This window comes from Scyliorhinus torazame, chromosome 12, assembly GCF_047496885.1.
Source record: "Scyliorhinus torazame isolate Kashiwa2021f chromosome 12, sScyTor2.1, whole genome shotgun sequence".
NCBI lineage: Eukaryota > Metazoa > Chordata > Chondrichthyes > Carcharhiniformes > Scyliorhinidae > Scyliorhinus > Scyliorhinus torazame.
Genome location: NC_092718.1, coordinates 150,740,737 through 150,756,258, shown reverse-complemented (window position 1 = coordinate 150,756,258; position 15,522 = coordinate 150,740,737). Strand labels below are relative to the sequence as shown.

The 15,522-nt window shown below is 45.7% G+C and overlaps 1 protein-coding gene across 1 annotated transcript in view; it reads right to left on the bottom strand.

The window, feature by feature from the left end:
• Positions 1-5,506: 5,506 nt before the first annotated feature.
• The window catches only part of LOC140386658 (linker for activation of T-cells family member 2-like), a 142,134-nt gene continuing 132,118 nt past the window's right edge, over positions 5,507-15,522 (bottom strand). The window contains exons 9-13 of the mRNA XM_072469185.1: positions 13,378-13,436; positions 11,333-11,392; positions 11,177-11,245; positions 9,339-9,423; positions 5,507-6,712 (exon numbers count right to left, since the gene is read on the bottom strand). Coding sequence (XP_072325286.1) covers positions 9,341-9,423; positions 11,177-11,245; positions 11,333-11,392; positions 13,378-13,436 — 271 coding nt within the window. The 3' untranslated portion in view covers positions 5,507-6,712; positions 9,339-9,340. The remainder of the gene's footprint in view (positions 6,713-9,338; positions 9,424-11,176; positions 11,246-11,332; positions 11,393-13,377; positions 13,437-15,522) is intronic.

The window sequence follows — 15,522 nt, the reverse complement described above, 5'->3', positions numbered from 1 at the left end:
TTTTTTTTGTGAGAGGGAGCAGAGCACATCCTCCTGTAGGTATGTCTAATGAAGGCATTCAAATAAGGTAGGTGGAGATGCTCGCAACCTCCCACTTCATTTCCTGGTCTGAATATGACCCAAAATCAAGAGCTGTGGGACAGACATAATTCTGCCAACTGCAGGGTCCCTGAAGCAGGCCAAGGTCAATTTAAAAAGCTCATATGTTGACATCTACTTGGAATTTCTGGCTGCTGATTTCCTTTGACAGTCATGAAACGCTCATCTCTAAGACCCTACACTCACTGTCCTGTTGCCTAACAGAGTGGCTCCAAGTCACTTAAATATCCTGGACTAAGAGCAGCACACTTGGGGACGTAGCTTCTGTCCACCAGCAGTTTGGGTGTCTGGATATATGGAAAATGTGACGGCTATTGATATAAAATAAATTACAGTCTAATCAACAAGGGTTGCAGAGTTATATTGAGGCTTAAAGAAACATAACTTTTCCCCTTAGATTATTTTTTGTTAAACCTTTAAAAATTCCATTGAAGAGTGGCTAGTTCACTGATTGTTAGTCTTTGTCTTTTTAGTTTTGTTCTCCTCCTCAACTCTAATTATAACCCACACTATTTCTTGGTCAAGTGAGCAAGTGGACAGTTGAAATGGGCTTCAGGAACACAAGGGATGAGGAATCAGCCCCATACTAGGGGTGGAAATCTGAAATCGCTTTCTTGTCACACTGAATGAAACTATTGAATATGTCCCCAACCTACATCCTCACACTTTTAGTATGGTACATTGGATTTGTGTGTTGTGGATCACCCTTGATGTAGATACCAATTTTGTGGACATATTTTTGTATTTAGCAATTTCATTTGATGGGCTGTTGCCGTGAGGTATCACACAGCTTCAAACAGTTCCGGATGATCATAGTCAAAGATGCTGAAATGGGTTTTATGGTATCACACCTAGGACGTGGCCCAATATCCCCCAAAGAACTCCCCCCAAAAAATGGGGGTGGGGGGGGAAGAGTATAGAAACCACATTAATGTGCAGCATTTTGAACAGATTCAATTCAGCTCCATCGGACGCTGGTTCTACATCATTAATCAGTGTAGAATTTCCATAGTCCAGCTGAGACCTGATAAACATATCAGCAAGCCAATTTCCCCTTGGATCACCACTTCTGTATAGTGGAAGCGTGTAGCGATGGTACTTTTGGGGTTTTGTTTGCTCAAGGTATATATTTATCAAAGTGCGACTCCCAGATAAGAGAACAGTAAGGATGTAAATGCACTTAGAATGCTCAATTACCCATGTTTACAATGGGTGCATCCATGAGTCAATTATTTTTCCAAGTATGTAATATGTATCAAGATAATTCCATTGGTTCCTTGCAAAAACAATGCTGGGGCTAGGAAAGATGCTGATAACCGAGATGTCCTGATAGACTCTACTCCAATTATGTTACTTATATTAAGCTAAAGCCTGCCGGTATTGTTTTCCATAGAATTGCTACAGTGTTGGGCAGCACAGTGGCGCAGTGATTAGCACTACTGCCTCACAGCACCAAGGACCTGGGTTCGATCCTGGTCTTGGGTCACTGTCTATGTGAGTTTGCATTCTCCCCGTGTGTGTGTGTGTCTCACTCCCACAACCCAAAAAGATGTGCAGGGTAAGTGAATTGGCCACGCTAAAATTGCCCTTAATTGGAAAAAAAAATTGGGTACTCTACATTTTTTTTTAAAGAATCGCTACAATGCAGAATAAGGCCATTCAGCCTATTGAGTCTGCACCAACCCGCCGAAGGAGCACTCTACCTAGGCCCATTCCCTCACCCTATCCCTGTAACCCCAAACATTGATCATGGCCAATCCACCTAACCTGCACATCTTTGGAATTTTGGGAATCTAGAATAACTTAATTCTTGTTAATTGATGCTGACTTGGTAAAATAATAGATGCACCTGTATTCTGATATACATAACTGCTATTTATGCAGAACTTTTAATGTAATAAAATGTCCCAAGCCACTTCACAGGTTTGAAGCAAAATTAAACCCTGAGCAATGCAATATTAGGGAAGATGGCCAAAGGCTTCGTCAAAGCAATAGCTTTAAGGAGCATGGTTTATCGTGTGAATCCCAGAGCTGGGGCACCAGAAGATAGTTTCTGTGGGGCTGGAGGTAATCAGAAATGGGGAAAGGAGAGGCCATGGAAAGATTTGAAAATAAGGATGTGAATTTTAAAATCGGGGTTCTGTTTGACCAGGAGCCTATTTTGGTGAGAGAACATGGTGTGAGTTAGGACAAGGACGGCAGAGGTTTTGGATGACTTTCTGTTTAGGGAGCGTGGAATATGGGAGGCTATCCAAGAGTTTATTGGAGTAGTTAAGTCTAGATGTAAAAATGACTTAAATGAGGGTTTCAGCAGGCAGGGATAATCAGGTGATGTTGCAGAGGTAGAAATAATGATGTGACAAGTATGTGGTTAAAGGTTCATCTTGGGGTCAAATATGACAATGTTGTGGACAGTCTAGTTTAGACTCTCAGTTGTTGGGGGAGGGATGGTAGGTAATGGAGTTTGGAATGTGAACTGAAGATGATGACTTCAGTTTTGCCAATATTTAGTTGGAGGAAATTTGCACTCATCCAGTACTGGATGTCAGACTGGAGTCAAGGGAGGTGGCAATGAGGTTGAACTGGGTGCCATCAGTGCATATGGGTTGAACTGGGTGCCATCAGTGCATACCAGGGCCGTCTCGACGAGAAATAGGAAGATATCAAGATTAGATCCTTGGAAAACACTTAAGGTAATGATGTGGGAGCAGGGCGGCACGGTAGCACAGTGGTTAGCACTGTTGCTTCACAAGTTTGATTCCCGGCTTGAGTCCCTGTGCGCTGTCTGCACGTTCTCCCCATGTCTGTTTCCTCTGGGCACTCCGGTTTCCTCCCACAAGTCCCTAAAGATGTACTGTTAGGTGATTTGGACATTCTGAATACTCCCTCTGTGTACCTGAACAGGCACCGGAATCTGACGACGAGGGGCTTTTCACAGTAACTTCATTGCAGTGTTAATGTAAGCCCACTTGTGACACTAATAAAGATTATTATTATTAATAACTAATCCAACAACACTTGGATACAAATGGAACCAGGTGAATGCAGTCCCACACCCTGCTGGATGAAGTGGACAGATGTTGGAGGAGGATAGTGTGGCCAACTGTCAAAAGGCTGCAGGCAGGTCGAGAAGGATAGTTTGCCTTTTGTCAGTCACAAGGTACATCATCTGTGACTTGTGCCAAGAGCTGTTTCAGTACTGTAGCAGGGACAGAAACCTGATGGAATGTGTTCAAACACCGAGATCTGGGAAAGTTGGATGCAAATTTGAGGGATTGGCGATGGGGTGATAGATTGCTGGGACAGTGGGATCATGATTTGTTTTACTCAGAAGAGTGATTATGGCAGATTTAAGAGGGACAGCATTAGATGAGAGAACAATTAATAGTATTGATTAACGGTGCCAGGAGGCAAAATTGGGTCACCAGTAGTTTAGCAGGAATAGGGGTTAGCTCAGTTGGCTGGACGGCTGGTTTGTGATGCAGAGCGAGGCCAATAGCACGGGTTCAATTCCCGTACCGGCTAAGGTTATCCATGATGGCCCGCCTTCTCAACCTTGCCCCTCGCCTGAGGTGTGATCCTCAGGTTAAATCACCATCCGTCAGCTCGCTCAAAGGGGAGAACAACCTATAGTCCTCTGGCGACTTTCATTTTCAGTCGGAACAGATCGAAGTGAATAGGATTGGATAGAATCTTGGAGAGTGGGTGAGGAGAGATGGCCCAGTGGGAAGGAGGAAAGCGGCACAGACAATTAATTGAGTGGTCACACTCTTAGGGCGGGTTCTCCCCCTGGGTGTGGTGTGTCTTCCAGAGGTGGTGGGGGCTGCTGGCAGGATCTCCTGGCCCTGCCAATGTCTACCGCATTTTGCGAGGCTTGTCCGCCCCGCCCCCAGGGAACCTGCCCCGGGGCAGGTGGGGGGGACCTTTGGCAGGACCAGAAGATCCCGCTGACAGGAAAGGGCCAGGAAATCCGAGCCTTAGTGACAGAGGCCAATGAGCTCCTCGCTCATTGTTGGAGGGCAGGAGTTTGCATTTGAGAAATCAAAAGCCAGAGGTTATCTTTACAGACAAGGATCTTGCAATGTAAAATATTTTTGGCAGATGTGAGCAGGACCTGATGGTGCTTTATGGGGTCCAACCCAACCTGAATCTGTCTACCATATCCTTTCAAGTCTGCACCCCTTGGAGTAAAGGAAGCAGAGATATGACCATACTGGTGGGATGGGCAGGGTGATAAGATAATGGGCTTATTGGGGGTGAGGACATCATAGGTGGAGGTGAGAGCACTGTTGAGCAAAGCAGTAACTGTAGATATGTGACCAAAGGCCAGCTGTGATTCTGAGTGAGTTGGAAGTGCTTTTCTTGGGTAGATACAGGAGGGGGAAGGGTAGGAAGCGTCGAAAGGGGATGTGTGGGGTAGGTGATGCACAGAGGTAATTTTATCTGTGATTGATGGATGGGAGGAGTGAGCCCACATAAGTCAGCAACTTCAAGGTGGTAGATGTGAATATGGGTTGGGGAGTTTACATGTAGATATTGAGAGGGATGTGAACTCAGAAGAGATAGCGTGGTAAGTTGAGATTTGGACTGGGCCGGTGGCTGAGAGAATGAAATTGCTGAAGGGGGAAATTGCTTTATTGCTTGGTGCAATGGTTGAGGGAAGAAAGCAGTGACGAAGTTCAGTGAGAACATTTTTAGGATTTTTATAGAGAATGAGGGATGAAACAAAGTGACACCCTCAGGAGAAAGTGCCAGAGGAGTAGTCAGCCAAATAGGGTTTGATTTGGTAATGTCAGCCACACTGCCATTGCACTGGCTTTGGCTGGGAAAATGATAAAATGTATAGCCAGGTGGCGACACTTCATTCACTAGTACGGTAATAACAGTATCAAAAGACAGAAGTTTATGAACATCATCAAAAGACAGTAAGTACCAAGAGATGAGCGGGTTTGTTTGAATTGCCATAGTTCAGTTGTTTCTCTCATTCTGATCTGTAATAGTCAGTTATACAACCACTTCTATTCTGCACCCTCACACTGCAACACGAGCCCAGTGGCATATATCACTCTCAGAGGGCAATAACACCCTGCTGGACTGGGTCCTCGCCCAACTGTGGCTCTCATCAGCTCGTTGTTTGCAGCCTGGCCAGGAATCTCTCTGTTTCAATCCCTGGCAATAGTACATAACGAGCATCATTTATTGCACAGCTTGACTAAAACTGAACGTCCTGCATTATCTCTTGGTAAATAAAACCATCTTAAGACCATAGATCAAAACCACTCTTACTAACTGCCTGCTTGAGTGAAAAGCAACATCTTAATTGCATTTGCGAGCTGGTCAATTCACTTGTAACCTGCTCCACTAGTGCAACAATACCCAAAAACCATCAGGTCATCCAAACAGGAAATGTTTTTAATCATTTAATATATAGATTCTAACATTTTCATCAATAGTACAAATATGAACACAATAGCTTGTTATAAATTTGTACAGAAATTTCCATTGTTCCATAAAATAGCTTCCAATCTCTTTAGAATTACATTTTTCATGTCTCCAGGATAAAATTGTGCTGTTTGTTACAGGATTTCCATGTCCATCACTGATGCCTAGACAGACAAAGCATCAGTATCAACAGAGCCCTGATTCTCTTCAGTAACGTTGATTCTATTTGGAGAGTCTGAGATAATGGCAGCACGGTAGCCTTGTGGATAGCACAATTGCTTCACAGCTCCAGGGTCCCAGGTTCGATTCCGGCTTGGGTCACTGTCTGTGCGGAGTCTGCGCATCCTCCCCGTGTGTGCGTGGGTTTCCTCCGGGTGCTCCGGTTTCCTCCCACAGTCCAAAGATGTGCAGGTTAGGTGGATTGGCCATGATAAATTGCCCTTAGTGTCCAAAATTGCCCTTGGTGTTGGGTGCGGTTACTGGGTTTTGGGGATAGGGTGGAGGTGTTGACCTTGAGTAGGGTGCTCTTTCCAAGAGCCGGTGCAGACCCGATGGGCCGAATGGCCTCCTTCAGCACTGTAAATTCTATGATAATGGCTCTAAACGGTCGTAGATTGTACATGAACATTTTAAATTCAGTAATCGATACAATAACTTAATAAAACACTGACTGATGAGGATGAGAAATGAAGGTAGATCTATTGGCATATTCAGAGTTTGTGGATTCAAACGAAAACAGTCTTGCATGGTTGCCATGTCGGAAGCATAATGGTGCCAGACTTCTATCAGATCACATCAGCAGACACAGGACTGGAACAGTATTACTGTGGATCTCGGTGGATGGTCAATTTTGAAATCTTCCAACTCGGATGAAATGTTTAAGCAGTGGTACTAACATGTTTGATTGGGTAAGCGCACCATTAGTTGGCGATTCTTGTGCAGCAATAAATTAATGGAGACCTTGGTCGCTAATGTTTGTGACTTCTGCAACTTTAAGTATCCTTAGCAGAACTTAGAAACACAAAGCTTTGCATTGGGAGAAAGGAAGGAATTCTTCAGGGGCTTTTAGACCACGTTCCTCTTTGACAGCCCATTTGAGTTTGTCTTAGAATAGTTAACTTCACGGTCTGTGAGAGGCTTAAATGTAAGTTTTCTTCCAGCTGTCCGTATACTAAAGGAAGTAATATGAATAAGTGTTACATAGAACATAAAACAGTACAGCACAGAACAGGCCCTTCGGCCCTCGATGCTGTGCCGAGCATTGTCCGAAACCAAGATCAAGCTATCCCACTCCCTGTCATTCTGGTGTGCTCCATGTGCCTATCCAATAACCGTTTGAAAGTTCCTAAAGTGTCCGACTCCACTATCACAGCAGGCAGTCCATTCCACACCCTAACCACTCTCTGAGTAAAGAATCTACCTCGGACATCCCTCCTATATCTCCCACCCTGAATCTTACAGTTATGCCCCCTTGTAACAGCTACATCCACCCGAGGAAATAGTCTCTGAACGTCCACTCTATCTATCCCCCTCATTATTTTATAAACCTCTATTAAGTCGCCTCTCATCCTCCTCCGCTCCAAAGAGAAAAGCCCTAGCTTCTTCAACCTTTCCTCATAAGACCTATCCTGCAAACCAGGCAGCATCCTGGTAAATCTCCTTTGCACCCTTTCCAATGCTTCCACATCCTTCCTATAGTGAGGTGACCAGAACTGCACACACTACTCCAAGTGTGGCCTCACAGGGTCATGTACAGTTGCAGCATAACCCCACAGCTCTTAAACTCAAGCCCCCCGGTTTAAAAAAAAAAAAAAAATGTTTATTCAAAGTTTTTCCAACAAAAATGTTCAACCAATTAAACTCTCTCCCTCCCCCCCGTAACAGAAAAAAACCCAGAGAAAAGAACATAAACATATCAATCACAAATAATACAGAACTTATACAATGGGTTTCTCCCGCACATATTAACCCTCCCATACGCTTTTTAACAAGTACCCCTGGGAAAAAACCCTCCCCCGCCTGCCCAAATACACACACCCCCACCCTCCCTTCCCCGCCCCCTCCCTCCCTGGGTTGCTGCTGCTGACCAACCTCATTCTAACGCTCCGCGAGATAGTCTAGGAACGGTTGCCACCGCCTGAAGAACCCCTGCGCAGACCCTCTCAAGGCAAACTTTATCCTCTCCAGCTTAATGAACCCTGCCATGTCATTTATCCAGGCCTCCACACTGGGGGCTTCACATCCTTCCACAAGCGCAAGACCCTCCACCGGGCTACCAGGGACGCAAAGGCCAGAATACCGGCCTCTTTCGCCTCCTGCACTCCCGGCTCGTCCGCCACCCCAAATAATGCCAGCCCCCAACTTGGCTTGACCTGGACTTTCACCACCTTGGACATAGTCTTCGCGAAACCCCTCCAGAACCCATCCAGTGCCGGGCACGACCAGAACATGTGGCCGTGATTCGCCGGGCTTCCCGAGCACCTCCCGCATCTGTCTTCCATCCCAAAGAACCTACTCCGCCTCGCCCCTGTCATATGCGCTCTGTGAATAACCTTAAACTGTATCAGGCTGAGCCTGGCACATGAGGAAGAGGAATTAACCCTACTCAGGGCATCAGCCCACAGATCCTCTTCAATCTCCTCCTCCCACTTGCCCTTCAGCTCCTCTACCGAAGCCTCCTCCTCTTCTTTCATCTCCTGATATATCGCTGAAACCTTGCCTTCTCCGACCCATACACCCAAAATCACCCTGTCCTGAACCCCCTGAGGAAGGAGCAGCGCTCCGAATGCTAGTGACATCGAAACAAACCTGTTGGACTTTAACCTGGTGTTGTAAAACTTCTTGCTATAAATGTTAACACACTATAGGCCTTCTTCACCTCTCTAACCACTTGAGTGGCAACCTTCAGAGATCTATGGACATGAACCCCAAGATCCCTCTGTTCCTCCACATTCCTCCGAACCCTGCCGTTGACCCTGTAATCTGCATTCAAATTTTTTCGGCCCAGCTCTGCATCCTATCAGTGTCTCTTTGCAGCCTACAACAGCCCTCCACCTCATCCACTACTCCACCAGTCTTGGTGTCATCAGCAAATTTACTGACCCACCCTTCAGCCCCCTCCAAGTCATTGATAAAAATCACAAATAGCAGAGGACCCAGCACTGATCTCTGTGGTACACCGCTGGTGTACCAGTGAATGAATATTTACACTAAAGAGAAACTTTTATGATAAGTCACCTTAATCGTTTCGAAACACTAACTTGCTCATGAACAGAAAAAACATTGCACAGTCCCCTACATAGCCTCAGCCCTTCCTCATTGCCACATCCTTGTCCAGCATCAAACCTTCTACTGAAATTGTTTTCTGGGCTGGAAACCCTTGCAAATTGCCCCCCAAGCTGCTCCAACATTAGCAGCTGATGCCTTCAGCTGCCTAAGCTTTAGCTTCTGGGACCCTGTTCCTAAATCTCTTTTTTAGATGCTCCTTCAAACTCTCCATGGGTTTCAGTACACTTAGCAGAAGGCAACTGGATATCCCTCGGGATGTCACAGCTACTGTAACACTGCGTTGTGCTGTGTTTTCAGATGGTGGGTAATGTAAGGATTCCCAAGATGCTGGTATAAGGAAGGTTGGTGGTGTTTTATGAAATACATGTTCAACATTTGCATTCATGTGATTTCGTGTTCAACATTCTTATTACATCCAACCCATGTCAGACTTACTGCGGAAGTAACATTCCATTCAGTGGAACAGGCTGAACCAATGCACTTGGTCAAATCCCAAGTGATTTTATTACCTTTACAGAGACGGACAAGGCACAGTATTGACATAATCTGGATCGTCGTCATCATCATCATCATCATTAATCTCAACTCTCTTTTCTGAGGATTAAAAGCAAACACAATAATAGTGAGTCTCTTTCGATTTTGTACAATTTCTTGCTCCTGCAACACTGGTTCCAATAAGAACAAGGATAAGTCTTGGTGTTCATTTAAGAAGATCTTGTGATGCCATGGAGAATGCCCCAGTTCATGGCAACTGACAGTTAACTGCCAAGCATTGTTTGAAATTTAAATCAGGCAGATTGATTGTGATTGGTCAAGGTGTTGCTTTGAGGAATGAACCAGGGAATGGCTGTCACTTATTTTGTTTAGCTGAAACAACCTGTTGCATTCTGTCTGCAAAGAACAGGGACTTGTGCATTAATATATGCAGCTTACAGTACAGGAAAATATGTCACACTGCGAGCCTGACAGACAATCTTAAATTAGTTGTCAATTATGCTGACACTTTCCAACAGATCAACAAATACATTTATTGATTTCCCTTGCACTGTATTCTTGCAAATGTCCGATGGGTGCAAGACAAAAAGATTCAACAAAAACTCTTTTCAGCAATGCTACCAGACGATTTCAGTTTGACCTCATTTGCATGTATTACTCCATTTTATACCTCAATGAGATCATCTCAATCTTCTCTCCAGGCTATCGGGATTGTGGGTTTTGGAATGTTTTTTCAAACCTAATCCACTTTCCCACTGGGATCATTCTTTTAGCTTGCCTTTACATCTTTCCAAGTGTCCTTTTTGAAGTATGCAGATGAAATCTACATTTTGGGGGGATTTTTATTTTGACTTTTGTAATTTCGTACCTATGGGAGCAGCCCTTGTTTGACTGGAAATGTAACATTTAAGGTACAGAATGTACCATCTAACTGCCTCAGGGCTGGGGTTTGAACATGTGGGAATCATTGTTGGTCAGTGAACTGTAATTGGTTAGGAGCAGACTGAGAGGAACGTTGGCTCCAAACAGCTGAAGTGCTGCCATTAGCTCTCTGCTACTTGGGGAGCAAGATTTTAAGTCTCGCCCAGGATTGTACCAAAATTTGGGGATCTGATCTCAGATCATAACAATTGCAAGAACCGCCATTGTTAGAGGGCTTCAAAATAGCCTCTGAGCACATGTATCCCAATGCTTTGCTGTCAAAAAACACATTGTTACTAACAAGTTTCTTTCAGCGTCCAACAGTATGGGCAGCATGGTGGCACAATGGTTGGCACTGTTGTCTCACAGCGCCTGGGACCCGGGTTCAATTGGGTGACTAGAGTTTGTACAGTCTCCCAGTGTCTTCGTGGGTTTCCTCTAGGTGCTCCAGTTTGCTCCCACAGTCCAAAGATGTGCAGGTTATGGGGGTAGGGCGGGGCAGTGGGCCTAGGAAGGGTGCTCTTTCAGAGGGTTGGTGCAGACTCAACGGGCCGAATGGCCTCCTGCACTGTAGGGATTCCATGGTTCTATCCACTTTCTTGTCAACTTCCCCATCGCAATCTCTCCGTTAATCCTCACTGCAATGTTGTTGAGCTGATTTGGGTAGACTCTCTGACCTCATCCCTGCCCTTTCACACAGTGTCGTTCCGTGATCTTACCTCTTGAACATCTTTTGCCAGAGGTGGAAGTGAAACGTATTTTCATAATCCCCGCTATGTCTACAGGAGTTGAATGAGGCTTGCTCGAGCTATCTTGGAGCCACGGACGGACCTCTCTAACTGTCACCGCTGATCCCATTCTTATAGATATAAATCTTAGGATTTTTGATCACTTCGGTGACACTATTCATTCAGCAGAATGATTAACTCACCCTCTGGTTTCTCCTGATGATTCCACTTTCCGGCATATTCGCAGTTCTCATAACTTCCATCTGACCCCACTGCAATCAGATAAAGCACACTTAGCAGCAACTCTCCAAGTGTTTTATAATATTGAAAATGCAGAGGGACCCCGTTACTGAACCTACCTGATGTACGAGTTGGTGTTTCATTGATCTCCACATTTTCATATGAATTTGAATCATCGTCTTCAGGCAAAAACAAAACAAGGTCACATTACAAAACCGGAGAAATATTCCTCGGCCTTTGACAGCTGCCCTGGGTTTCAGCCCCCAAATCAGAGCCGTGCAGGACTCGTGGAATTTACAGTGTCGAAGGAGGCCTTTCGGCCCATATAGTCTGCACCAGCCCTTGGAAAGAGCACCCTACTTAACTCCACTCCTCCACCCTATCCCCGTAATCCCAACCGAACCTTTTGGACACTAAGGGGCAATTTAGCATGGTCAATCCACCTAACCTGCACATCTTTGGACTGTGGGGGAAACCGGAGCACGCGGAAGAAACCCAAGCAGACACTGGGAGGAAATGCAAACTCCACCATTGCTATTTGGGTCACTGGGGTCTGGATACCAATCTTGGAATCGCAGTCCTGCGTTCCACTGCTTCTTGGCTACGCTGTATGATGAGTGGGACATCTCAGTCTGAGGAAAGCCCCCACAGAGGAGCTGATTCACATTCTGCGATGGGCATTTTCCACAGTGCAGGACTTGGGGGAAGAGCAGGGGAAAGTGAAACTAATCAGATAGTTCTGTCAAGGATCTAGCATCGGCACAATGGACTAACTGGCAGCCCACCGTACTTTATGATTCTAAAAATCCATGAAGTTTGGAAGCAAAAGCTTACATAATTAAAAAACATTTCATTTAAAGTAACAAAGATGTGCAGGTTAGGTGGATTTGCCATGCTAAATTGCCCCTTCGTGTCCAACTAAGATGTGTAGGTTAGTTGGTTACTGGATAGGGTGGGGGAGTGGGCATAGGTAGGGTGCTCTTTCAGGGAGTTGGTGCAGACTGGATGGGCTGAATGGCCTCCTGTACTGTAGAGGTTCAATGGATTGTGACATGTTTTAAAGTTTGCATTTATTCCATCTTCTAATGCCATAGAATCCTTAACAGTGCAGAAGGAGGCCATTCGCCCATCGGGTCTGCACTGCCCCTCTGAAAGAACACCCTACCTAGCCCCACTCCCCCATCTTATTCCTGTAACCCAGTAACCCCACCTAACTTTCTTTGGATACTAAGGGGCATTTTAACATGGCCAATCCACCTAACCACATCTTTGGACTATAGGAGTAAATCAGAGCACCTGTCTAAAAAGTATCCCTCTGAAATAATTAGTGTTTAAATATTATTCAGGTGAGTTTTATTTCTAAGCTAGCAGAAATCAGCATCCTGTTTAGTCAGGTCCTCGTGTCCAACAGAGTTGCCAGTCTTCGCTGTTGCCTGCCTGATTCTAATCTTAGACCGCCATCTGATGGCCAGAAGCAGCAACTGATCAGACAGGGAATTGACATTCAGCAGAGAACAGTTATAAACAGGATGTGGAGATGCCGGCGTTGGACTGGGGTGAGCACAGTACGAAGTCTTACAACAGGTTAAAGTCCAACAGGTTTGTTTCGATGTCACTAGCTTTCGGAGCGCTGCTCCCTCCTGAGGAAGGAGCAGCGCTCCGAAAGCTAGTGACATCGAAACAAACCTGTTGGACTTTAACCTGGTGTTGTAAGACTTCGTACAGTTATAAACAGAATAGGGGAATTGCTGTTAGGGTCATGATGGTCTGTTATTTTTCAATCAGTAACTTTTATGGAAATTTCCTGCTTTAGGCTTATGTCGATGCTTTAAATTGTTCTGTAGAAGAGTCAATGGACTCAAAACGTGAACTATGTTGCTCTCTTCACAGAAGCTGCCAGATCTGAGGAGTTTCTCAGCACTTTCTGGTTTTATTATAACTTATTGCCATCTCATTGAAATAAATAAACTTGCAAAGCTATGAGCATAGAGCAAGGGGGTGACACTGGGTTGCTCGAGAGACTCTGCTTTTTTTGTCCAGAACGGCCTCCTTCTATCACATAATGAATTCATGACCCACTCCATGCCATACTACTGGCTCAGAAAAATGCACCAATCAATTAACATATGCAGCTCGACCCAAGCTAATGTCGGGTGATACTTACCAGTGGGAGGTTTGAGAAATTCCTGAGGGAAGCAATAATATTCTGCTGCTAAGGGATTTCTGTCAAAGAAAATAAAAAAAGATATTAAACTCAAAACAATCCTCAACAAATAATCTGCTCCTGTCAACCTGTGGTATTAATCAAAAACCGCAGTGTAAACATCCTCAGTGCTGCCACAGTAACGGGATCCCAGTGTATGCTGGCTCAGTGCTGTCTCAGTACCTGGGATTCCAGTGTATGCTGGCTCAGTGCTGTCTCTAACTGGGATTCCAGTGTATGCTGACCCAGTGCTGTCTCAGTAACTGGGATTCCAGTGTAGGCTGGCTCAGTGCTGTCTCAGTACCTGGGATTCCAGTGTATGCTGATCCAGTGCTGTCTCAGTAACGGATTCCAGTGTATGCTGATCCAGTGCTGTCTCGGTAACTGGGATTCCAGTGCGTGCTGTCCCAGTAACTGGGATTCCAGTGTATGATGACCCAATGCTGTCTCAGTAACAGTGATTCCAGTGCTGTCTCGGTAACTGGGACTCCAGTGTATGATGACCCAATGCTGTCTCAGTAACAGTGATTCCAGTGTGTGCTGATCCAGTGCTGTGTCCGCAAATGGGATTCCAGTGTATGTTGATCCAGTGCTGTCAGTAACTGTAATTCCAGTGTATCACAGGCTCAGCAACTGGGATCCCAGTGGATGCTGACCCAGTGCTGTCTTGGTAACTGGGATCCCAGTGGATGCTGATCCAGTGCTGTCTCAGTAACAGTGATTCCAGTGTGTGCTTTCACAGTATGTTATCTGTGATTCCAGTGTATGCTGACCCATTGCTGTCTCGGTAACTGGGACTCCAGTGTATGCTGACCCAATGCTGTCTCAGTAACAGTGATTCCAGTGTGTGCTGATCCAGTGCTGGGTCTGCAAATGGGATTCCAGTGTATGTTGATCCAGTGCTGTCAGTAACTGTAATTCCAGTGTATGCCCGGCTCAGCAACTGGGATCCCAGTGGATGCTGACCCAGTGCTGTCTTGGTAACTGGGATTCCAGTGTATGCTGTCTCAGTAACTGGGATCCCAGTGGATGCTGATCCAGTGCTGTCTCAGTAACAGTGATTCCAGTGTGTGCTTTCACAGTATCTGTTATCTGTGATTCCAGTGGATGCTGACTCAGTGCTGTCTTGGTAACTGGGATTCCAGTGGATGCTGACCCAGTGCTGCGTCGCTAACTGGGACTCCAGTGGATGCTGACTCAGTGCTGTCTCAGTAACTGGGATTCCAGTGTATGCTGACTCAGTGCTGTCTTGGTAACTGGGATTCCAGTGTATGCTGTCCCAGTGCTGCCTTGGTAACTGGGAGTTCAGTGTATGCTGACCCAGTGCTGTCTCTGTAGCTGGGATACCAGCGTACACCTAGATAAATATCTGGGATTCCAGTGTATGCTGATCAAGTGCTGTCTCAGTAACAGAGATTCCAGTGTATGCTCACCCAGTTCGATCTCAGTAACGGGGATACCAGTGTATGCTGACCCAGTGCTGTCTCAGTATCGGGGATTCCAGTGTATGCTGACCCAGTGCTGTCTCAGTATCGGGGATTCCAGTGTATGCTGGCTCAGGGCTGTCTCAGTATCTGGGATTCCAGTGTATGCTGGCTCAGGGCTGTCTCAGCAACTGCGATCCCAGTGGATGCTGACCCAATGCTGTGTCCGTAACTGGGATTCCAGTGTATGCTGACCCAGTCCTGTCTCAGTAACAGTGATTCCAGTGTGTGCTCTCTCAGTAACTGGGATTCCAGTGTATGCTGACCCAGTGCTGTCTCAGTAACAGTGATTCCAGTGTGTGCTGTCTCAGTAACTGGGATTCCAGTGTATGCTGACCTAGTGCTGTCTGAGTAACTAGGATTCCAGTGTATGCTGATCCAGTGCTGTCTCAGTAACAGGGATTCCAGTGGATGCTGACCCAGTGCTGTCTCAGTAACTGGGATTCCAGTGGATGTTGATCCAGTTCTGTCTCAGTAATGGGATTCCAGTGTATGCTGACCCCGTGCTGTCTCGGTAACTGGGATTCCAGTGTATGCTGATCCGGTGCTGTCTCAGTAACTGTAATTCCAGTGTATCCCAGTCTCAGCAACTGGGATCCCAGTGGATGCTGACTCAATGCTG